Source organism: Plutella xylostella, chromosome 5, assembly GCF_932276165.1.
Source record: "Plutella xylostella chromosome 5, ilPluXylo3.1, whole genome shotgun sequence".
NCBI lineage: Eukaryota > Metazoa > Arthropoda > Insecta > Lepidoptera > Plutellidae > Plutella > Plutella xylostella.
In genome coordinates, this window is record NC_063985.1 from 3,472,468 (window position 1) to 3,498,159 (window position 25,692).

Sequence of the window (25,692 nt, forward strand, 5' to 3'; positions counted from 1 at the left end):
TAATCGGATATGTACAATGAAGCGGGTGGACGGTGGCGACCTCTGTAATCCGAGAGTTAATTGGCAATCTGCTGCGAAAGTGTATCCTGATTATTTATTTGTACTGAAATATCATTCTATTCTATCCTGTTCCTATTTATCTTCATCTAATTTGTAGATGTTTAATAACGCTGGGCAGCGGGAAAACTTAGATTTTGCTACTTTCTGTTAGGTACAATGTGATAACCATAACAAAACATAAGGTAGATAGGTAAGTATACCATTCTATGATGTACTTTTGGTAGACAAGATTGATTACTTTTGCGTGGGTTCATCAGAAGTATTTTTATTTGATAAAACTTGCGACAATACAAGATCTAAAATCATATGTTCCTAAGATTAACGAGTAGACTTCAAATAAATCTTTTTTTTTGAAGATACAAAATTGTATATAAAAACTGCGCCGCGTAATGTATCACATTACTTTACAATAAAAATAAATAAAATTGTAATTTTCTTTCATCACTAGCGTATTTCCCCGCCCACTTGAAACCAACCAATCAGACCGCCCGAGAGGCGGGGCTAGTCCGAACCGAGGATATAAACTTGAAACCGTTTTTACAGGCGTTAATCTCGAAGACGTTTCAGTGCTACCATGTCTTGCCTTCACTGGCATCCCTACAATTTCCTTGTTATGTGACCGCGTAGTTTGTAACCATGCCTGAGGACAGTAAGGAAGTGAGTGAGGTGGGTGCAGTGAAGAAGGCGCTGCGAACTCCGAAGTGCGCTCGGTGCCGCAATCACGGGGTGATCTCGTGTCTGAAGGGGCACAAGCGGCTGTGTCGGTGGCGCGACTGCCGCTGCCCCGGCTGTCTGCTGGTGCTGGAGCGACAGAGGGTCATGGCTGCTCAGGTGAGTGTCCGAAACCATATAACTACTACCTACTGACCATGTCCATAACTATATATTTTAAAAGTTCTTTACATTAGAGCTCTATACCCTTGTTAGCAACTTTCACATTGCTACATGGTGCGATGGCGATGGAGTGTGGGTCCGATGCCAGGATATAGGTATGACAGTAGGTATAGCTAGGTATCGGTGTAATGGATGGGACATGGAAACATCGATACATTCAGCCCACTATGACTGTATACCAATATTACCACCAGCATCAGCATCTGTCACCTTCCAGTCCTCAAGTTTCTAACAACAAAACCATATTAATTAAAGTGTTGTCACTATCGATTCCTTGCCACCAAAGAACCTTCATCAGACTGCACCACGCCCTAATTCGTCAACTTCCTTATGGCTTCACAAGCAACTCTAACAGAATGTCATCTCCAGGTGGCGCTTCGCCGCCAGCAGGGCGCGGGGTCGCGCGGCGGCGAGGCGGCGCTGGCGGCTCGCAAGCGGGCCTACCGCGCGCGCCTGCGATGTGTACAGATGTCTCGCGCTTTCCCGGCTGCACCGAGTTATGGTAGGTTTATGTCTAATTACTAATACCTCATCAGATAACTAGGTACGTAATAAATGACACTAGCTGTTCACGCTAGCTTCGCTTCACATTAAAAAGTTTTGCCGTGGGAATACCGCGATAAAAAGTAGCCTATGTGTTATCCAGGGTGTCAGCTAACTCCATTCCAAATTTCGTTAAAATCTATTTAGCCGTTTTGATGTGAAGAAGTAAAAAACATACACATATATATAATACTCACAAACTTTCGCATTTATAATATTAGTGGGATTACCCTAAAGATTGAAACACTAAATGCTCGAGCTTTCTCATCCTAGCCATCTTTAATTACGTGAACCCACCAACCCGTTGTGGACCAGCGGCAGCCTGGTAGGAAATGGTCCATGCTTACGAAGGAAGTTTAGACCTAGGGGATATGCACAAATGTTCGGGCCACTGTGTGTCACCGAACACCCTCTGTCGGCGTCACTGTGACGTAGCGGTGCCTACTTACACGCGCGGCACAAATCAGTGTACTTTTAGCAATCATACAAATCGGGTGCATTCACATCAAATCATTAGAATTATCATAGCATAGTATTTTCGGTATAAATAAATAGTGTTAAACTTTTACCGGACTATCATTTTATCAATCACATCAAAGTAGAGTAGCGACCCGCACATTGGTCCTTCGATCTTGGACCTCGCGCGCGTTTTTGGACATTCGTCGTAAGTGTCGTAACGGAGTGTGAGGACGTTTTATCAGTGACTATAGTGAACAGTTCCGTGACTTGGATTGCAGTGCTATCGGAGCAGGAGCAGACTCTCAGCACCTCTAAAAGTGCTGGGGGCCCATATCATTATCAAAGCAGCAGCATAAAGTAAGATCTTTCCTTTTTCTTACATACCTACATCATCATCATATCAATCAACTATAAATCAATCAATCATGGAGGTCGTACTCTATACCAAGCAAGCAGAAATTTCTGAATCAATCAAGAAGCTTCTAACTAATTTTAAGAAAGATCCAGCAGATCGTAAGAGCATTGAATACTGTAAACAGCGTTTTAATCAACTTGAGTCATTATGGGGTAGTTATATGGCTAATCATCAAAAATTAGAAAGGTACGGATCATCGGACGATGCGTACTTTAAAGACGGCGAGTGCGAGAGGACTAGGGTTTTATATCAAACTTTGTCGGATTTAATTCAAGCAAAATACGATGAGCTCATGAAGAAGGAGAAGGGAAGCAAGTTGCGTGAGGAGCAGTCACCTGGGAAAGGCATAGAAGAGCAGTTTGAAGAAGCAGCTGATCAACAGGGCAATCATCAGCCAATAACGAGTGGCAGTCAACTATCAAGCGGGGAAGACGCCAGTAACTTTAAGTCATCTAGAGGAACCTTCAGCAAGCTAGATGACATGTTCAAGAAGCAGGGCATCAACTTCAAAGCATTTCAGCGATGTCTCGATAACATCAATGTAGATACCCTTGAAAACAAGTGGGAATATGAAGATGCTTTGAAAACTATCCAGAGCAGATGGACTGTGATCGACAACCTTCACTGGGAAATAGCTGGGGAAATCGAAGAAGAAGAACCTAGATACGAAAATCAGTACAATCAATACGAGATGAAGTTTAATGATATCAAAAAGAAAATCAATACCAAAATGTGGTCCGTGTCCCACAGGGACAAGGCTACCCCACAGATGGACATTCCGTCTTTTAGTGGAAGTTACCAGCAATGGGTTTCGTTTAAGGACCTTTTCAACGAGGCAATCCACAACAATCCATCATTATCGAACGCTCAGAAAATGCAGTTTCTGAAAAGTAAGATCCACGGTGAAGCTGAGCGTTTAATTCACCATCTTCAGATAAGCTCGGATAATTACATAGTATGCTGGGAGATCCTTAATCACAGATATAATCACAAACGGCTTATCTTCACTTCACACATCAATAACCTTCTAAATCTCCCTACTATGCAGCAGCAATCATTGGGTCATATCAAAAAACTTCATGACGTAAGCAGGGAATGCCTACACGCCATTCAAAACCTCGGTGTGGACATATCAACGTGGGACCCTATGTTGGTCCACATATTATCACAGAAGCTGGACAATGACTCTTACAGCGAGTACATCGAGTCACTCAAGCAACCCAGGGAACTGCCCAATTTGCAGGAGTTTATGAACTTTCTAGAAGGAAAATTTACCGTTCTAGAGTCATCCCGTAGGAAGCAAGATCAACATGTACCTAAATCAAACCCACAACAGCAAGCAAATCAATCATTCTATCAGAAAAAATCAAACTATCAATCACCAAATAATAATAGGCAAAGCATTCCACCGAAATCATTTTACCTATCAAGTTCCGAGCAACAACGTGACAAATGTCCTCTTTGTAATGTGAGCCATGCGCTGTTTTGTTGCACATTATTCAACGAAATGCCCAGCGAGCAAAAACTAAGGGCAGTGAATAAACACAATTTTTGCGTAAACTGCTTATACGATCACTTTGGAAAGCCGTGTTATTCTACCAAGCGATGCCGACAGTGTTCAGGGAATCACAATACACTGTTACACGATGCCTTTGCCGTGATCAATGTAAAGACGCCGATGCCGCCGCGGAACAAAAATAGTTATCATAATTCGCAGAAAAGGAATGAAAACGTGTCGCATGTTTCCAAGGAAAACTTTACGGAAATCTTGTTATCGACGGCGTTGGTGAAGGTGTCCGGGGCCGATGGTACCCTGCATGTCATGAGAGCATTAGTGGATCAAGGATCCCAGATATCAATCATAAGAGAAAGCGCCGCGCAGCAATTAGGCCTAAAAAGAAAAGCCTGTAAAGGTGTAGTTTTCGGCGTAGGTGAAAAACAAAACAACAGCAAGGGGATGATATCAATTTCCTGTCAGTCAATGCACAGCAACTTCACATTTAATGCTGACGTTATCATCATGAACTCACTAATCAAAAACTTACCAAATCAATCATTTCCAAAGCAATCGTGGCCTTTCATAGAAAACTTGAAATTAGCAGATCCAGAATACAACGTCAGCCGCCCCGTGGACCTACTTCTGGGGGCCGACATATATTCAACTATCATGATGGGTGGGATACTAAAAGGAGAAAACGGTACCCAACCCATAGCACAGCAAACGTACTTAGGGTGGTTACTATGTGGTAACTTAAAAACTTATCAATGCAACGTCGTGTTAAATAACATGCAAGATATCCACAAATTTTGGGAGATAGAAGATATAAAGGATGAATCAGACTTATCAATGGAAGATCAAGAGTGCATTCAGTATTTTAACGACACGACTACAAGGGAATCAGACGGTCGGTACATAGTTCGTTTGCCATTGAAAGAGGACATCAATTCTAAACTGGGTCAATCAAAACACATAGCTACAGCTCAATTACGAAACATGGAAAGAAAATTAGCAAAAAACCCGAAACTCGCTGAGGACTACAAGGCCTTCATGGACGAATATATTGCATTGAACCACATGGAGCCCTGCAAACAAACATCAATCTTTGAATGCTTTCTACCGCATCATGCTGTCCAGCGGAGCGAGGCGCTCACATCTAAATTGCGAGTTGTATTCAATGCATCAGCACCAACCTCTACAGGAGTGAGTTTGAACGATCTCATGTACACCGGGCCAAATTTACAGCAAGATTTGCAATCAATCATCATGAAATGGCGCACATATCAATACGCGTGGACCGCCGATATCGAAAAGATGTTTCGGCAAATCAAGGTCAACGAACAAGATCAATGTTATCAAAAAATCTTATGGCGGGACTCACCCAATCAAGCAATCAGAATCTATCATTTGTCGACCGTGAGTTATGGCTGCCGTTCATCACCATATTTAGCAATGATGACACTGAGAAAGTTAGCATCAGATGAACGCCATAGATACCCAGCAGCAGCAAAGGTGTTGGAGGAATCATTTTACATGGATGACGTTTGCCATGGATCCCATTCAATCGAACACGGACAGCAGTTAATCATGGAATTGAATTCTCTTCTAAAATCTGGTGGGTTTTTATTGAGAAAATGGTCATCAAACGAGCCGAAACTATTAAAAAACCTCCAAGTACAAGAAAGCAACGACAGCAATCATTTTACGTTCAAAACAGACAGCATATCAAAAACACTCGGACTGCAGTGGATACCCGAAAAAGACGTGTTCACATTTACATGCAGCATCCCAGATCAACCACCTGTAAAACTGACCAAGAGAATCCTACTGGGAGAGATATCAAAACTATTCGATCCATTAGGTTTCCTGGCGCCTATCACAACAAAACTCAAAATACTATTTCAGCAAGTTTGGCTAGACAAGCTGAATTGGGACGACTTAGTACCCACTGAAATAAACGCTGAGTGGCAAAGAATCAGAGCACAGTTGCATCAAATCAATCAATTTGAAATTCCAAGATGGATAGGTTCACATGAAAATGACATCATTGAACTACATGGATTTTCAGACGCTTCTATTAAGGCATATAGTTGTGTGGTATATGCACGAGCACGGAAGGGACAGCAATCATACACAGTACTATTCGGTTCCAAAACAAGACTAGTCCCGAAAAAGAAATCACTATCATTACCTAAACTGGAACTAAGCGGGGCGCATCTATTATCAAAATTTATGCAAAAAATCTATCAAAGTTTCGAAGGTCAAAATACTACTATCGAATTGCATTGTTGGTGCGACTCAATGGTGGTGCTTGGTTGGCTGAACGGAGACCCGTCAAGATGGAAGCCTTTCGTAGCTAACCGAGTCAAGAGCATCAGCGAAATCATACCGAAGAACAGCTGGGATTACGTAAGCACGGGCGATAACCCCGCTGACGCAGCAAGTCGTGGCCTCTCTGTTGAGCAAATGAAAAAGCACGATTTATGGTGGAATGGCCCTTCGTGGCTGGCGACATTTCACAAGGAAGACAAGCAAGACGAGCATAAATACACAACTGATCAAGAATTGAAGATAAAACAATCAAATGTGGTCCAAAAATCGGAAAACAATCAGAGCATTATAAATGATTTATTAAACGATCATAGTAAGCTAAGCAAAGTAGTACATATTGTAGCATGGATACTACGTATGCATAAACAGCAAAACACGACGAGGCCGGCTTATCTCACATTACATGAGCTGCGCCGTGCGAAATTAGTTGTCATCAAAAATATTCAAAGCGAGTACTTTGAGACAGAAATAGATCAGCTGAAGCAAAACAAACATTTATCAAGCAAGAGTAATTTACTAAATTTGAATCCTTTTTTGGACGAACAAGGCATATTGCGCGTGGGTGGAAGGTTAGCAAACGCAAACATACATGATAATATGAAACATCCAATCATTGTGCCACATGACAGCAGATTCACAACTCTCATCATTGATGAAGCACACCAACATACCTTCCACGGTGGCCCCCGACTGACACTCGCCAACTTAAGACAGCAATACTGGGTTATGGGCGGTAATAGAGCAGTGAAAAAGCAAATCAGAAAATGCATCACATGCAGGAAGCAGAATCCTGAGATGTCACATCAACTAATGGGTGACCTTCCAGACGCCAGAAGCAACCCTGAGTCCCCCTTTTATCATACAGGCGTAGATTATACGGGTCATGTGGAGGTCAAGGCAAGCAAAGGACGCGGGGTCAAAACAAACAAGGGCTACATAGCCATTTTCGTCTGTCTCGTCACAAAGGCGGTACACCTGGAGCTGGTGTCGGACATGACCAGTTCAGCATGTTTAGCTGCCATCCGTCGCCTAGCAGCAAGGAGGAATGTGCCCAAGCACGTTTATTCAGACTGCGGCACTAATTTTATTGGTGTGAATCGAGCAATACAAGAGCAATATCATGAGCTTCAGCAAGTATTCAGTGATAGTTTTCTTGCAGAAGTCACAGAAATGGGGATCGAGTGGCATTTTAATGCTCCATCTTGGCCAAGCGCTGGAGGCCTTTGGGAGAGGGCTGTGCGGAGTCTAAAGTTTCATCTCAAACGTGTTGTGGGAGATCAAAAGCTGACGTTTGAAGAGTATGCCACACTGCTCAGTGAGATAGAAAGCTGCTTAAACTCACGGCCTCTATGTGCATTATCAGAAGACCCAGAGGACCTCGATTTCCTTACGCCTGCCCACTTTCTAACTGGGCGCGCCGGGTCAGCCATCATTCAAACAGAGCAAGATGCGAGAACGCGTTGGCACCTCACGTCGAAGATGTTCCAGGAACTCTGGAAACGATGGAAGGCAGAATATCTGACGCAGATGTCTTCTAGAAGCAAGTGGTTGAAGCCCAAACCCAACATCAGCATTGGAGATCTGGTCACTATACAAGATGACAACTTACCCCCGGGTAAGTGGCCAATGGGCAGAGTGACGGAGTTACATCCTGGGAAGGATGACCTGGTCAGAGTCGTCACTCTGAAGACCAAGAATGGTTATATCAAACGTCCAGTAGTAAAGTTATCAGTTTTACCGCTGGGAAAACAGCAAAATCAAGAGCAAATATCAAGTCAATCAGCGGAAAACACATCAGAGCATCGACATCAAAAACGGCCAAGACGCATGGGGCTCCATGCTATTGTCACAGCGTTATTATTTTTTATGACGCTGGTTTCATCATCCACGGCACAAATCAATATATCACCGCTTCCCAAAAATCAAAGCATATTCTTCGACCCTATTTCAAAAATTGAGCTAATACGAGATAAGTGGACCCTCGTAGTTTACTACGACATGGCGCCGTATTGGACTGGAGTCGAAGCCTTTAATAAATTATCAGCATACCTCAATAGCACGTGCCATAAAATTGACCGAGACACTAATTGTCAAATGATCTTACTACAATTACAGCATACGTATCAAGAGATAAGCTATTGTAACGAACTACTTTTGAATCAGCATTACAACGAGTACGCTAGACAGCGTCGGCGCCGAGGCCTTATCAACGGAGTCGGCTACCTAGCAAATGCCCTGTTCGGAGTACTCGACAGCCAATTCGCAGAAAAGTACGCCGACGATATCAAACTCATAAGAGCCAACCAACAATATCAAGCAAAATTATGGCAAAATCAGACTTCAGTAGTAGAAGCAGAGTTCAACTCATTAAAACGCATAGAAAGCACTATGGAAAAGCAACATAAATATATACACAAACAACTTACAGCTTTAGAATCCTCGGCAAATGCACTACAGACCAGAATTCAAGATTTAATCATGATACAAGACTTCACATTAACAGCATTGGCCGGAAATCATCTCCTGCTAACCCTGAAGGAACTACAAAATGTATTGTTAGATACAATCACCGACATTTATCACGGACAAATAAGTCTACATCTTTTAACTCCCACGCAACTTAGAACCGAACTACAAATAATCAGCAGTCAGATGGCGAAAGAGCTCACGTTACCTGTAACTGACCTACTACAAAACCTACAAGAAATATATAAATTACTCAGACTAAAAACTAGAGTTACTGAAGAATACATCATCTTCGAAATAACCTTTCCTCTCGTATCTAGAGATACATACCAATTGTATCAAACCATAGCCATACCACGTCAGCAACTCAACAGCATGCTCAGTATAACCCCTATATCAAAGCACTTAGCAATAAATCTGCTACGAGACTCCTATATCATATTAAATATGAACGAGTTACAATCATGCATCCTCCTGAAAGACACGTATGTTTGCCAACTGCAAAAACCTGTACGGCGACTACAAAATGATAAAGACCTTTGTCTAAGCAGCGATAAAAATACAGATCAATGTATCATTGAGAAAAACATCTGCAAAAATCAATGGGTGGAGCTAAATACACCATCACAATACTTTTATTTTTGCTGCGACAGCTACTCGGTAAAAATAATATGTGGCGATCAAATAACTACGCAACAGCTGACCGGAGCAGGCATTCTATCATTAAATCAGAACTGTATTGCAAGAGGAAAAGAGTTCACATTGCATAGCATACAACACCATTACAATACGGTACATATTTCCGCCAGTATAAACAATCCTAGAATAGATCAGATCAATCATCTCATCAATATTAGCGTGACATCCCATGAAGTCCCGGAGAAAGATGAAGGAAGTTCAATCAACCAAACCTTAGCAGAGATAGGAGAAAGGATAATAGGTTTGAAATCAGATGCAAAATCATTAGATATGAGTACGATGTCCTTTCACGATGTGCATCAGTATTCAATTGGCTACGGAACATTGGCCATACTAGCAACTATCATCGTAGTGTTGGTGATCCGACGACGACGGGCGTCGGGCTGGTGGTGCCTGCCGCCGCCGCCGCCGCCGCCGCAGCCGCAGCAGCCGAGCCGTGCGTCCCTAAAGGGCGCCGCCGCCGGCAGATCAGGCTCCAGTCTAAGTGTTAGTGAAGTGAATTCGCGAAAGCAGAGCACGGCTGACCGTCAGCCGAGAGTGAGTGAAGTGAATGAGAGTAGTGAAAATAATGACAGATCTAATTATAACGTTTTCAGTCGATTATCGAGCATAAGATTCAGTAAAGTAGATAAAGCAACTTCCCCGGTAATTTATAAAAGACGGTACCTCGAAGATGATTCTGTCGTTTGAACATTGTTATTTCAAAAAGTCTATCTTTATAAATTTTTATTATCATTTAGTTAAGTATGTACTAACAAATATTTAGCAGTAAGGTAAACATTGGTTCATCTTGTAATCATCTAAAAAATCATTTAGCATTATATAATCTTTAGTATTGAATTTGAATTTTGGCCCCCCGGAGCATGTTCGGGCCACTGTGTGTCACCGAACACCCTCTGTCGGCGTCACTGTGACGTAGCGGTGCCTACTTACACGCGCGGCACAAATCAGTGTACTTTTAGCAATCATACAAATCGGGTGCATTCACATCAAATCATTAGAATTATCATAGCATAGTATTTTCGGTATAAATAAATAGTGTTAAACTTTTACCGGACTATCATTTTATCAATCACATCAAAGTAGAGTAGCGACCCGCACATTGCGCGCGGCACAAATCAGTGTACTTTTAGCAATCATACAAATCGGGTGCATTCACATCAAATCATTAGAATTATCATAGCATAGTATTTTCGGTATAAATAAATAGTGTTAAACTTTTACCGGACTATCATTTTATCAATCACATCAAAGTAGAGTAGCGACCCGCACATTGAGTTCCACTAGAGACAGAGCCACCTCCACAGAAAAAAGAATAGAATACCTAACTATATCAATCAACCTAAGTTTTTACTCCATTGAATTAGCAAATTTTAAATGAGGACTTCCGATTTTTTATGCCAAGATTAACAAAAGTGCTAACTTTTAACCCTTAAAATCAACAACAGGTGGCCAGCGGAGTGTATTAGCGCGAACCGCGACTGAACAAACAAACATCCCGCTGTAAACTACACTACACTTTACTACAAAACGGAAATACACATAAAAACTAAGCGAAAAAAGACTAAACCCAGTAGCAACCATACGTGTTTGTTTGTGGGGCTATAGATATTGTCGAACAAACATCTCTAGTTTATAACATTTAAGTAAGTATATACAGTATGTAGGGTGCAGGGTGTTTTCTTCGTTAAATGTGCGATGTTAAGAAATAGCAATAGTTTCAAAAATCGTTAAATCAAATATGTATAGTGTAACATTTTATCACTGGCCGTGCTGCCGATAAATATGTATGTCAATAGGTATTTTGTGACACACATTGTATAGGCAATAATAGCCAACTTAATTTGGTAGGTTCTTTGCATATGCAAATTATATAAGTATTTCCTGAAAGGCAGGTAGGTACTATAATACTATCCAAACTTATAATGTCGTCAACCCGTTAACAAACATACAAACTTTAACATTTGTATTATTAGTGGCAGTATTATATTAGCGTTGAGTGGTCCAGGTGTCAGCCACAACACTATTTCAGTGTGTTGTCTCTGTAAGCGATCCGGAGAGCGACACTGACGACTGTTTCGTTTCAGTTGAAATACTCAATGCGAATTAGTTGTGTAAACATTTACTTTGGACAGAGTTAAAAATGCCGGACTAAAAGCTGAGAGGGCTTACAAACAAAACATAAAAAGCAATACATTTAGCTAAATGGGCTTGATTGGTTTCAGTCTTGTGTTGACGACGTGATAATTAAAGTAATGTACTTACTTAATTATTTCATACCTACCTATAACGTATACAGAAATTACATCTTTGACTTTATGTCGTGTATGAACGTTAACCTAGGAAGCAAAATAATAAACTCGAAATAGCAAACAAATAGATGTTTAGGATGGTTTAGGTAGCCAAAATGTGTCATAAAAAAAGTTCACAGGGAAAAAGATACTCTTCAACTAGCACAGAAATAGAGCTGAAAACAACAATAAAAAACATTTAAAGACTTGTTAAAATGTCCCCGCTTCATCAAGACAAAAGCTGTCATCTTACAAGCGGTAACATTTCACTGACTATTTAAAAGTTTTTCTTTTAACTATTTTTATGAGCTTTAAAAAAGTGTGGCGATTGTTTTACAAGAGAGCGCTTCGGCGGTACTTTGTCGGGTGTCGCGTTTCGCGGCTCATGTTGTCTGTAAACATGTCTTCCGTTTTGTTGCATGATAGCACCGAGGGGTGGCATTCATTATAATTAGTTTTTTTTTTACTTTGCTTGTTTATCTCAAAGAAGCTTCGATGTTACCATACCACTGAACTCTTATTATACATAAAATATAACTTACTTACTTAAAAGTACCTAGATATGGAACTATCCTAAACACTGCGACTTTGCAAGCTTTGGCAGTGTTTCGAGAATGATTTTAAGTAGGTATATCAACTATCGAACCATAACATTTCCATAAACAATACCTCCTACCTACATATGTAGGTAATAGCATCTGTCCTACCTAAACCTAATCTAACAAACAACCTAAAATCTTCACCCGCAAACGTCATCATCATCATCAGCCTATAGCACTCCACTGCTGGACATAGGTCCTCCCAAAACACGCCACCGGATGCGATTTATAGCTTTCCACCTGGAATCAGCACCCAAAAATTTTTTCCTTCCACAGCGAACCTCCAGCTGCTCTCGCCCGACCCATGGAGCGAGCGCGTGCGTCGCCGGCGCGCCTTCGCCGACGCCTCCCTCGACCGGCCCCCGCTCCCCGCGCCCCCCGCAGCCCTCTGCCGCCATCTGCTGGCAGCTCTGCTCACTAAGTACGCGCCCCCGCCCCCGCAGAGACCTAAGCCACTGTCGTTCAGTATTGAAGCTATTATGGGGGTTCGGTAAAGGTTTGTTTTTGGAAAGTCAGATTTGGTTGGTTTAGGGTTACCTATTGAAGTCCAAATAACTTGAAAAACACCTAAGTAAAATATAAAACTAGGCCATAATTTATGACAAACTGTTAAATAATTTCTCTTAGTATGTATATCATATATAACATGGAATAAGTACTTATTACTTGTATATCAATAATGAAGCTAAACTTTGACTAACTGTATCGAATTTTGAAATTGTTAGTAAACCGAAGATAGTGCCAATAACCCTGAATAGCTATTAGGTACTTACAACTACACCTAGTTGATTAGTTGATTACCGAAAGCCAATAGGACATATTCACTAATATAGCTATTAACGATGTCTGCCGTATTGATAAAGTATGTGGTGTGGACTCAAAGGTGTCCTAAAATAAAAGAGGATGTATTCGAACAATGAGTGCTTTATTAACGAAATGTATGGTAAATCCGTCAGAAGTGAGTCTAACAAAACTGAATGGTAATCGGTAGCAATATTTTATATCTAATTTCATGTGGGTAAAACAACAGATTTTGTTTCGTTCATACAAAGTGAGCACAAATTACCAATTTGTTTATGTATTTTTATGAGTTTATTATCAAAATGGTATTAATTAGAAAAACAGTAAATAAAAGATTGTACAAATTTGTACTCACTTTGTAAAACTTGATATGAAAACGTAGATCCAGAGACAAAACCGTACATCACTGTAAATTTAGTACCAAGTTTTTTTATGATTACATTACTTAGTTGGTTGCGGTTTTGACGCTCGGTCTACAATAATGGTGTAGTTACTTAATTAGTTTCTAATACAATCATCACAAACAATCGAATCCTACAAAAACATCTATATTTTTTATATTTGACTGAACACAAACAAATTAGGATTGAAACAGTTTTATGGTTATCTTTTTAAAAGATTCTAAGTAAAAGTTGATGAATGATTTCATGAGATAGATTATTATCATAGATACTTTACGTTGAAAAATAATTTTAAATAAATTATAATAGTAGGTACTTACATAGCGTATGGTAGGTATAAGTAAAATTAATCACTTCGTCGAAAAACTATATTAAAATTTGTCTTTGTACCTACGGTTGTTTTTTAATTATTTATTTAAGCTCGGAATAAATTTGTTAGTTGCAATGTTAATTAACTAACGGGTGGCTGGATTTAGTTCTCAATCCATACTTATTTAGACTAGCCTCGTTTACCTCCCAATATGTTTCCACGAAGTGACTTTACTCCAAAATAATCTAACATAAATATAAATATGTACACCTAATACATATTATAATGAGAAGATATACTAAATATAGCATAGATAGATAATTACCAACATAATAAAATGTATGCATTGCAACAACCTATATCACAATGTTTGTCCCCAAAATACAACTATAATATTTAATATTCAAATACGCGCCGAGGAAAGGAGTGCCCTACGAACCCCCGCATTCACACATACATCATTTTATAAACTATTATCACGGTTTCTTTTTTTTAGAAAAAACAAAATACTACATAAAAAAGAATCATCTCGATAAAATCTACTAACCTTAAAAGTAAATTACGAGGTCACCCGTAATATTCATATAAATGGATTTCACTTAAAAAGTATAAATATATCTGAACCGTGTCTTGAGAACTGCGGAGTGCATTATTTAGGTTGACTGTTTCTGCTACTGATATGATAACAGATGTGTACTTGGAGGGTCGCCCCCGGCCCGACTCGCGGCAAGAGTGCGGCGGCGCCCCGGGGCGACCACAGACTAATTCAACTGCATTTGATCTGGGCTTCGTTGGCACATGACAAGGATCAGGACTAGACAGGACTCAGGATAGGAACTAGGACACAGGGACCGAGGAAGGACTAACTAAATACATCACATACTTATACGCAAATTTAATACACGCAACAAATAAACACCCAAAAGTAAATTATACAACACTAATGAGAATAAGCCGAAAATGAATTTAAGATTTTAACGGAATGTTGTATTTTATTATATCCCCGAAAAGCCGCGCTGTCGACACATAGCTAAATCTACGATTGCGATTGTACAATACACTATTTGTTCATTTAAACTACGTCTCAGACCCCACATCTGAAACTACTGACGTGCAACAAGTTAAAGTCAGACTTTTAGCTTTCATAAAACAAAATATAACAATTGCATAATATAATAATAATATACATCATAATGTGTATTTACATATACATAATAGTATCATTATTTTAATATTATACACATAAATAGGACTATATCAATCATAAACGCTTTTGTTGACGAACTTGGGAGGACTACAAGTTAAAATCCTTATGACAATGAGCTTTATGGTAATCAAAATAAGAATCATAGTCACTACGGTCTGGTTGTAGTCATCGCAACTATCGGCAACAAAAGTAACTCAAACATACAAATCCATTAAAACAATATACAACGTAAAAATACTATTTGGTATATTATATAGCAGAATCTAGCAGTCATAAAATGTATCAAAGCAGTATACTATAACAACTACACTGACACAGACATATAATCATACACAATATATTAGTCAAAATAAACCAGTCACAAATCACAGTTGACATAAATTCTCGATTTCACTAAGTCTCGTTATTATTCATATCAAAATAATAGTTAACATATCAATTTTAAATATAATATATAAATAAACTTTTAACTACTGATAAATGGGACAGTATAATTTTGGAAAATATATGAACGTTTCTGAAATAAATGCTTTAAAAAAATATGAGTGATAAGAATTTACAGATATTATATATCTTTTAACTGTTGCTCGAATGATTTTGTTAGTACCTTTAATTTATAATGGTTAAAAATATATTTATACATAATACTTGCACAGACATTAGTAAGAATAATTACGGTAACACAAGTGCTATTTTTGTTGAGCAGTGAATGGCATCAGTCAATCTAACCCTATACAATACACGGCCAAATTCATTCAACCAGCTTGCGCCTATGATGTAATCCACAAATACACTCGTTAAATATTAAGTGAATAGTTATGAAAGGCAAATCATGCATTGCTCAAAGCAGCTTAACTGTGAGATGAGACTAAGGCGAATTCGAAGTAATACTAACTCTACAACAGAACACAAACATTTCGATCCTTTCGTGAAAATAACCAAGACAATTTGCTAATAATTAAGTTGGATTCTCAGTGAGTTCGGTGTACCGACAAACAAGAACGTTTTCGTGATATCAACTGAAATTACAAGCCAATATCAAACTTCTAAAATATTTTCAAAAAATACAAGAGTGGTCTCACTTTTAGAGCTACACTATTGGACTATCACTAAGTTTCATGCAAATATAAAACCACATGTAGCTGGGGTCGTGACGTCGCCCCCGCGCCCGCCACTGTGCGTCTACTGCCGGGCCCACGGCCCTCGCAACACAATATACCCAATATAATAATAACAAACACTTTAAAGCAGATTTAAGTGAAGTCGCCGCTTTACTCTATTTTTTAAAGTGGAAACGTTCAGGTACAAATGTTGGAGAAACTGAAACGGTTCGAAGTATAAGTGAACGGAACGTAATGTTACCCTCCTCTATTCTATTGAGGTGTTTGTGTTGGCACAGTTCGAGGTCGGCCGCGCTCGGCCCCGCAATGTCTTCCCGACATTGGTTCCCCTGCGGACAACATATACACACATCAGTCTATGGACATGCACTTGTCTTCATCCAACAGTGGATAAGGCCGCCTATAGTGCTTTGTTTTACTTGTAACGTAATTTATGTTGTGTGTTTCTCAATAAAGTTAAATTTTATTGTGTCACTTTACTATCCTAGTCTGTGTTTACATGAGGAATGACGACTATTGTAGCGCTCCCTGGAAGAAGCCTATCACCACCACCAGTCGGGTCAGTCAAAATATTGGTAAATATGTGTCAGTAGAATATAAAGTTTATATAAATTACCATAATTCCCGTTGTGAGTCGTCGTCTATATCCCGCACATGGCGGAGAGGCGCGCGCTCAGCTGCACCGGGAACTGGTCGGTGAAGCGGCGCCAGTTCTCCTCGCCCACCTGTAGATATAACATGAAGATCAATATAATTACTCAATACGAATATATCATGGGAAAAAGACACAAGGAATACAAAAATATACCACTTGTTAACATTAATTGATGATTATCTGCTTCTATTGATCCATATATCTTTGTATGTGTTGTGTCAGCGGTTACAGCTTAGTAATATGGCTCGATATTTACTCTCCGCTGCTATTGGGAGTTCCACTGGAGCTGCTCCTTATTAGCTAGGTATACAACAAATCCTACTATTCGTTTAAGTGTGGTGTTTATCAAGGAGGCAAAATTAAAGTTAATTTGTGGGAAATCAGATTTGTTTATGGGAATTCTAATGCACGCACCTGATTCTTAAACCCGTGCAGAATCTTCGTGAACATCTCCTTTAGGTCATCCTTAGGGTGGCTCCAGGAGGCCACCGCGTCACAGAAGAACATGAAGTCAGGCACCACGCCGGCCGGGTTCACCTGGATCATCTGACAGATGCCTCGGAAAGCTGAATCCTTCTCGTCATTGTCTCTGATGTTGCGCAGCGACGAACACCTAACACATACAGACAATGAAGAACGAACGCCACAAGGGTTAACGGATAGACTAAGTAAAAAGCAAATATTATTATGTAAGGTATAATAAAAGGAACTGATGGAACGTGAAATGTTAAAAAGTAAAAATGATTAATCACCGGGTCAACTGAATAATAAATATTGGTGACACACAAAAACAAATATTTAAAGGACTCAGGTTATGTATGAGCATTCCAAACTGAAAGCAAAGGTATATACTGGATAGTTACATACTGATTGGTTACATAATATGGTTAATATAAAGGAGGTGGCTGTAAATATCTGCGTAGTATGTTTTTGTTTGCAGTTTGGTCCAGCAATATGTAAATAGAGGCTTTATTTTAGAAAGCGGATGGTGTTCAACAAATAGTAAAAACAGCGCTGCAACCCACCCCGTAGCGAAGTAGTGTGGCCGTGTATTCATAAAAACACATTCAAACATGCCTAGTTACGTAACAAAAAAACAGAACGTCAAGTTGTGTAAATAATATCAACAAGCCACGAACAAACACCATCCACAATCGAAATAATATGAATAACTTATTTTAATTATTAAAGTAAATGTAATCGTAATAAGTAATATAAAGTAATAATAAAAAAAATGACTACAGACCACTGGCGTACAAATTGATGTAAAACGGGTGCGACGTCGTGCGGGCACACATAACCTAGCCGACCGATAGTTATCGCTACGCCACGGACATACCGAGAACAAAACCAAGAAAACAAATCAACAAACCATCCAAAACATACTTAAATTACATAATTCAACAGCAACTAATTAGTCTTACCAATTCAAATAACTTAAACAATCTCAGACTAAGTAATAATCCGGTATAAACTTAAATATTGCAAATTTATTTTGAAAAAGATGATGGCCCATCCCGAATAAATATTATATAACTTTATCTTTATAACATCATCAGCTAATACATAAGAATCAGAATAGGATAGATAGATGCATGCGGACATATTTTGGTCAAGCTAGGCCATCCTCACATCAAAGACACACACTTTGCATTTTGGCTCTACTTTAGTGAAATAAATAAGTACTATGTACAGCACATAAACCCCGAGAAATAAAATAAATATAATCAAAACACATCAGTTTTTAAGTTGTAAACTATCTGTTGTCTTTTAGAAAATGAATTGATCAAATAGTGTACCTTTCAATACAATAAATATAAGAAAGTATGTGTATCTCTGTATACATATAAGAATTAGGTTAGAAAGACTGACAAACAATATAGGTAGTTAGGAGGTTAGGAAACATCCAATTACTAAGGAGTATCTGCCAATACATCCTATTTTAAAATCTTTACATGTTATTATATTTCTATGCATAGTCTAATCATTAAATTTATTGGCAGAAACAACTTACACATAAATAAATAAAGAAGAAAATGTTGAGGGATGATTTCATGAATACAAATGGTAAATCAATATGAAGCGGTGATGTAGAACCAACATATTCACAGCGAAACTGAATACTGCCACCAAAACGTACATCGGACTGAAACCACACTCTAGCAAATTATAATTGGGTATATGTTTCATTAAATTCATTGCCTTCTTATGTATTTATTAATAATACTATTTATAAATATAGTACAAAAAGATTGTCAACTCACCGGTGTTTTCAAGTAGTGTTTTAGGCGTGTTTGGCCTATTGATAATTTCTACCAAATGATTCAATACTAGAGGAATATACTTTGACGTCTCGGGTCCTGGAATCAAAAACGCACATTTATTATATCACCAAATCTAACTGTACAATTCCAATCATTAGTTCCATGCTTACCTAATTTGATGCTAATTTCTCCGATGGCCCACGTGGCGTTATTGCAGACGGAGATGAGCTCGGGGTTGAGGTTCATGCCGAGGATGGGCAGGAAGTCAGGAATAAACGGCAACACGTGCTGGAAGCACGCCTTCGTCAGGTCACCGAGCAGAGCGAACGACGACTGACGCACCTGGGGAAAATACCAGTCAAATAACCTGCCCTATAGGAGAGTAACCAATAAACCAACCCGTCACCCAAAGCTGTGTTAGTAAATGATTAGATAAAAATGAATGTTTAAATAATGAATGAACTAGGACACCAAAACTACAGCAGGCGGAAACAGAAAACCAACATAAATTACGTAATTATGAATAGTACTTAAAGTTATGAATGAACTAATAATTAAATAATTATAATCGCATGAAAGAAGAAGAAAGCATGAAAGTAAGTTACACTTCAATATTTCTACCTCCGTTCATACCATACAAATACATGATCAACGAAACATTAATCTAACTAAACACGTCTCAACCACAAATCTCCAACCGGCTGTCTCCGTTTGCTGTAAAACCAACCTTTGCAAAGTCCCTACCCTACGCTCCGTCCAGTGTCCCAGGTTGTTAGAGAAGGTTAGAAACAGACATACAAGATATACCTCGGGCATCGGGTCTTGCATGCACTGGTAGAGCAGCTGCATGAGGTTGGAGTTGGACACGAGTGCGTCGATGTGCCCGTCCAGCCCCTCCGCCAGTCCGCTCAGCAGGTCTAGAGCCACTATCATGAAGTCCTTGTCTGGAGCCTCGAACTGTTCCGGGTTTTGACAGCTTGCCTGTTGGATGGACGGGAAAAAATATGTTTTACGATTTATACATGACGGATTTTATACCATCTTAAGTTTCTAATCATAGTCTGCATCATCATCATCAGAGCGAAATCGTCCACTTATAGACATAGCCCGTTTAGTAGTAGTATATGTACATTTAAAATGTTACTACATAACATAAGTACATTATAAACAAATGTTAGAATCTTCCCAGCCTCTCCCGTTATACATCATTCTGCCATCTGCTTTCCTTATCCAGCCACTATCAGCTAAGTGTAAATTTTGCAATCTTGGCAGTAAATAAGAAGGGTGTACTCACAATATTCTGGTTGAGGGTCTGCTCGATGAGGGAGACGCAGCGGCGGAACACGGGCTCGCAGTACGGCAGGAAGCCCGACTGCAGCGCCGTGGCCACCGACGACAAACACTGGAAACACACACGCAGCGTTAGTATTGGGAGTTTACAACCCATAGTCCTAGAGCGCGCTGTGCCCACCTGACAAGACGAATGATCTAGCATGTTTATGAGCATTACACCGAAGCGTACTAGAACTGACAACGCGAACAAAATATGTATATACGAATTTACTAAAACTGCACAGTCGGCTTTATGCTACAATGATAAATTAAGGAAAAATAATTTTTATAATATGTAATGAAATGTTTGTGTGAAAATTGCTTTTATGTTGATTTTAGATTTATTTTATTGATTACATGTAATTTTTATTGTATTATTGTGTATGTGATTTGCCATTGTTAAAATTAATTATAATTATAATAAATTGAGCTTGCTATCGAATTAGGTTACTCTGTAATGATAGTATAAGTTTTATAAAATAAATAAATAATAATAAAAATGTGTTCCACGTGAAGCAGTGCGGGGCGCGCGACCAAGACCAACGCGGACTCGGATGTAGATTCCAGTGCCAGAATGAATTCGCGTTGTCGTTTCTATACGCTAGTAATATTAGTTCAATGAGATAAGATAAAGTGTCAAATCGCTTACCAGTTCACGCGGCATGCCACTGACGTGGGTACAGCGCCTAATGTTACGCCAACAAAAGTGTCGTAGTCAACTGCGTATTCCTTCATTGGTTTATGACTTTTAATAGAATGCCTGATTCTGAAGAAGCGACCTATGACCTTTATAAACTCACTATTGTGTTACCTTCCGAACAAATAGAGTACACAATGCATTTCGATGTTATCAAAGACAGACACAGATACACATCATTTTAGCGCTACACGTTACAATGTAAAATGTGACAGACTCACCTCTAAAAGCGGGAACAAATCTTTGTCCTCATCCTTCAAAACATTCCACTTGTTGATGAGCGGCGGCATCAGCAGATTGATATACTCGGGCTTGTTGAGATGATGCCCAACCGAGTCGGCCAGCGTGCCGATAGCGTCATACAGGATGAGCAGGTTCTTGTGTTGGTACTTGCTGAATGCGAAGACCAGGGTTTGGAGAATGTAGCCGAGGTATGGGACGAGCTCTGTGCACGCTTCTTCTTCCAGTGTCGCGAAGGCTGAGCAGGCGGCCTCTTGCACGCGCTTGTTGTTGTCTAGCACGCGTTTTAGCAGCTGGAAGTTAGGTTTTGGTTAGGTATGGACGACAGTATGTGGGAAAGCATCTAGCAGATGGCACTAGGGTTCAATTTATAGGTATTTCGTGAGGGTTCAGGTTGTTGAATAGCACAACAAATCATCAACAACGGTCAAGACTACATTTATACATGTAGAATTACATTGACCCATAAGATATTCAGCCTTCCCTCTAAAGTTTCCCAAACTCATTATTAACTTAAGAACTACAATAATCTCAGCCAACTCACCTCAGTCATAACCGGCCGCAAATACAAGTCATGGCTCTGCGACACGATCCAGTGCGAGTAGCGGGACAGGGTCCAGCAGGTGATGGCCCTGACTAGAGCCTTCCTCTCCGCGAGACACACGACCAGGTAGGGAACGAGGTCGGGCAGGTGCGGCACCATGCCGCCCATGCAGCCGTCTGCTACTGCGCCCAGGGCTAGGATGCCGCTCTCCTGTGGAATATGGGTAGTAAGTGGTAGAAGGGTAGGGTGCCTAGGGTTAGGAACTTGCGTTTTAAATAGTTTTTAATAACTTCTTGATACATATATATTTTTTGTGATTAAATTACTGGACTTTTACCACCTCATATCTAAAGCAGATACCCTGCACTTGCCGCTTAGATTCCAAATATCAATGTACGGGTGCTACATGACGTCAAAATTTAAAGTATTTTCGTATCACGTTGCTCTAATGTAAGCTACCTCGCCGTAATATTTTACGCACTTCTTGATGTGTGAACTTCGGAGTAATGCTACTGCTATTCATCCTAGAACAACAACAAACCCATACCTTAATAACCCAGTCATCATGGAACAGCGTCTCCTTAAGTATCGGGAACAAGACCGGCAGTAAATCAGCTCCGAACACATTCGCGAGCACATCCAAGGCGGCCGCGCTGCACTTGCGCAGGTTCCAGTCGGACAGCGAGCCGTCGTCCGCGTCCGCGCCCGCGTCGTCGTCGTCGTCGCTCTCGCCGCCGCCCGACATGTTGCTGTCGCCCGCGCCCGCTGCGGATAAGGAGGGGGGTTTAGTTATAGATTAAGAATGACGCATTAAGGCAAAAAGGGGAAGGGTATAAGAGGGTGCGGAAATGCACCTGGGGTGGAGAACAAAGCGTGTTTAAAAGTTGAATCCCGTGAAATCGTATTGCCACTTCTGGACGCAAAGTTCTTATTATGTTACCTACGTAATTACGAAAAAATTAGCCTATAACTTTCAAGTTTTATAAGCAAAATAAATTCCAATAGATAGATAGAATACACTTTATTTGTACCTACACCAACAAAGAATAATAAGATAAACAGTTGCAACTTAATTAGGGTACAAAAGGCGGTCTTATAAGCGATCTCTGCCTGACAACCTTTGTCGGATATATGATGGTATGATGATGATATGAGATGTCGGACCAATACTTTATCGGATAGGCCTAATCAAATAAAAAAATAGTCTATCTGCAATTTTCTGACCTATAATAAATAAATAAACGGTAAGTAATCCATTTTACGACAGTTACTCTTGATAAAACTCACCATTATGCTTGACGGTGTGCGAGCGCGGCTTGTGGAAGCGCGGGCGGATGTCGGACTCGCGGTCCGGCTCGGCGTCGTCGGCGTCGTCGTCGCGGTCGCCGCGCAGCAGGATCACGTCCATCTCCGAGTAGCGCATCCCGCGGACTAACACCGGGAGTAGGGCCGCCAGGCGCCCGCCTAGCACCTGTGGGTTAGAAGTGTTGGTGATGGGATTGAAGGGGTGAAAGGTATGGTGTGTTTTAAGGTGTTATTGGCTTTCGTCTGTTACTGAATCGGCAGTTAAAAATGTGAGTTTTGAGAGTGAATGACAACAAAGACTTCTTTATCATGTTGAATGTTATATTGTTGAAAGGATTGGCAAGTCAGATTAGCGCATGTAACCTAGGGAGCGCCGGACGTACACCGCTCTGGTGATCATGTCTTGAGGAGTCTTTTTTTTTCGTACACCCTAACAACTAACTAGGAATGTTTCCCAAATAAGATATTTTCAGTAAGAGTAGATTAGATATTGTTGTTCAGAGTAAGCTTACCTCACGGCACACATTTTGTTCAGCCAGGGAGAGCCAGAATTCGCACGCCTCTAGAGCGACACCCTCCTCCGCGTCTTGTGTCCGCACTAACATGTACTGAAAGAAAATAATATAATCAAATTATTTATTACTTTTTTGGCCCTAGCAATTGTATGCCTAAACTAGAGGGATATGTGAATAAACCACAGTGAACCAGTGTGGAAGGTTTGGTTGGCAGTTTAGACCTTAAAAGCATAAAATATGCACAAAAAGTTCAATTTGAAAGATACAGGAACTAACAACCTCACCTAGAATGGTATTGGCAAAGCATCTCCATTCCTGCACAACTGATTCTAATGTTTAGAAGGAAAAAAGATTTCAAAAGAATAAGTCCAAACTCTAAAATTCTATGATGTGTTTCAGTACCTCAATGATGTTGGGTAGATGTGGGATGAGCCGGTCTAGCCGCACCTCCAGCAGCAGCACCAGGGCGTGGCACACATTCTTTCTCACGTCCGGATCCTCGTCCGCAGCTAAATGAAATAGGTTCTGAAAATACAATGATTGTTGAATTGAGAATACTAGTGTTAGACAATTCATAATATGCTTAAGTATGCATTTTTTTATTGGAACTGGTCTGGATATAAAGATTATTTATTTATAAAGTAATAAAATAGGGTTTTAAATTGCATTTATATGAGTAAAACCTGGAATAGCTCTTGAAACATTTTGTATGGATCAATTTAAATATTGCATTTGAAAGGTGATGTGATGGTATAATTTTATTTCTAAGCAGTTTTTCTGTATTAGACTAAATATGTAAGTAATTTACATACCAATATTTGCCATACTGGCAAGATTGTGTAATTCTTTTATGAATGTGATACAAATAATAGAAGATTTCTTACCTCTATAAAGGCATCAATGTGTAACATCAAAGCTTGTGTTCTACCCATGATGAAGTAATTGACACAAGCTATCGCATGACACCGGATTTTTGGTGATGAATGTTGGAAAAACTGTAGGAATTTTGGTATCAGCACATTGAGGGGCCGGTTCAACGCATCACTGTCCAGAAGTTCAGCTGTGTCTTCACAAATTTTCTGGAGTGCTCCAAATGCTCCCTAAAATACACAATTTATTTGATCAGAGTAGTTTTTGTCAAATAAAAATAATTAAAATGTGAAGGTTATCAGGGCACAATATTTTAAAATAATCTCAAGTAGATTCATGGCCCATATGATAATCCTGTCTCTTTATTTATTAATTCATTAATTATACATACCTCACAAACATTGTAGTCCTGTGAATCAAGCATTTGGCATAGCGCTGGGAGGAGCTCAGGCCAAGAGGTTAGCTCCCCTTTACTGGCAATGGTGGTGATGATGATGCCCACAGTGGCCCGGATGAGAGGGGAGGGGTCGCCCACAGCCGATAGGCATTCTCTCTTGATGAACTCCGCCACCTCTGGCATGAAATTGTTATAATGGGCTTTGACATTGTTCTTCAAGATCAAACCACTCAGGGACCTTGTTGGCTCCTCTTCACTGACAAGTTTGGTCAATACAAATATGAGATAGTTGTTGAAGTCCGGGTACTTGTTTAGCTCTTCCAATTTCTGAATTTGTTGTTAAGGAAAATTTATTGAAATTTGGTACCTACTGTCAATAACTGTCATGTCGGAAAAATCGATTTTTATCTCGCCAAGCTGTGAGACGCTATGATGGTAAACGAAGGTGGGACAGCGAAACTTAAAACAAACAGATACGAAACAAATGGTTTGAGACGGAACCTAGCAATACATGATACATAAAATCAGTTAAACACACGAGAAATATCCACGCCGATCGAATAGCATACACCTGTAACTTTTTGAAAGGATACTTGTTGTACGGCTCTTTGAGTTGCTGTGTCTGGTGATTGTGACTCCTTTAGCAATGTAAGTATTTGTCGAAGTCCTTCTTCTTCAGGTTTCCACTCCATTTTCATAATAAATTCACAAAACGGTTTTATTTCACTCGGTCCCAAAGATCAACCATGCCAAAATTTGACGATTGGGTTGCAAGATT

General features: G+C 39.9%; 2 protein-coding genes across 4 annotated transcripts; one reads left to right on the forward strand and one right to left on the reverse strand.

Moving 5' to 3' along the window:
* The first annotated feature begins 353 nt into the window (after positions 1 to 353).
* LOC105392104 (doublesex- and mab-3-related transcription factor 2) lies at positions 354 to 13,846 on the forward strand. The gene is made up of 3 exons (XM_048633051.1): positions 354 to 891; positions 1,324 to 1,456; positions 12,532 to 13,846. The coding sequence occupies exons 1-3, from the start codon at positions 697 to 699 to the stop codon at positions 12,747 to 12,749; spliced, it is 546 nt and encodes a 181-aa protein (XP_048489008.1). The 5' UTR covers positions 354 to 696; the 3' UTR covers positions 12,750 to 13,846.
* Positions 13,162 to 25,683, reverse strand: LOC105391691 (transportin-1). 3 transcript variants are annotated; one of them, XM_048633050.1, is made up of 17 exons: positions 25,508 to 25,683; positions 24,909 to 25,241; positions 24,532 to 24,747; positions 24,050 to 24,172; positions 23,645 to 23,740; positions 23,115 to 23,298; positions 22,375 to 22,592; positions 21,828 to 22,037; positions 21,265 to 21,576; positions 20,309 to 20,416; positions 19,822 to 19,995; positions 19,185 to 19,356; positions 19,015 to 19,110; positions 17,997 to 18,072; positions 17,165 to 17,363; positions 16,712 to 16,820; positions 13,162 to 16,424 (listed from the first exon to the last, which is right to left on the reverse strand). In XM_048633050.1, exons 1-16 carry the CDS (start codon positions 25,610 to 25,612, stop codon positions 16,737 to 16,739), a joined length of 2,706 nt encoding a protein of 901 aa, XP_048489007.1. In that variant the 5' UTR covers positions 25,613 to 25,683; the 3' UTR covers positions 13,162 to 16,424; positions 16,712 to 16,736. The 3 variants fall into 3 exon arrangements, 2 of the variants coding, with proteins under 2 accessions (XP_048489007.1, XP_048489005.1); XM_048633048.1 differs by having other exon boundaries at positions 19,813 to 19,995; XR_007268258.1 differs by lacking the exons at positions 13,162 to 16,424; positions 17,997 to 18,072 and having other exon boundaries at positions 19,813 to 19,995.
* Positions 25,684 to 25,692: the final 9 nt, after the last annotated feature.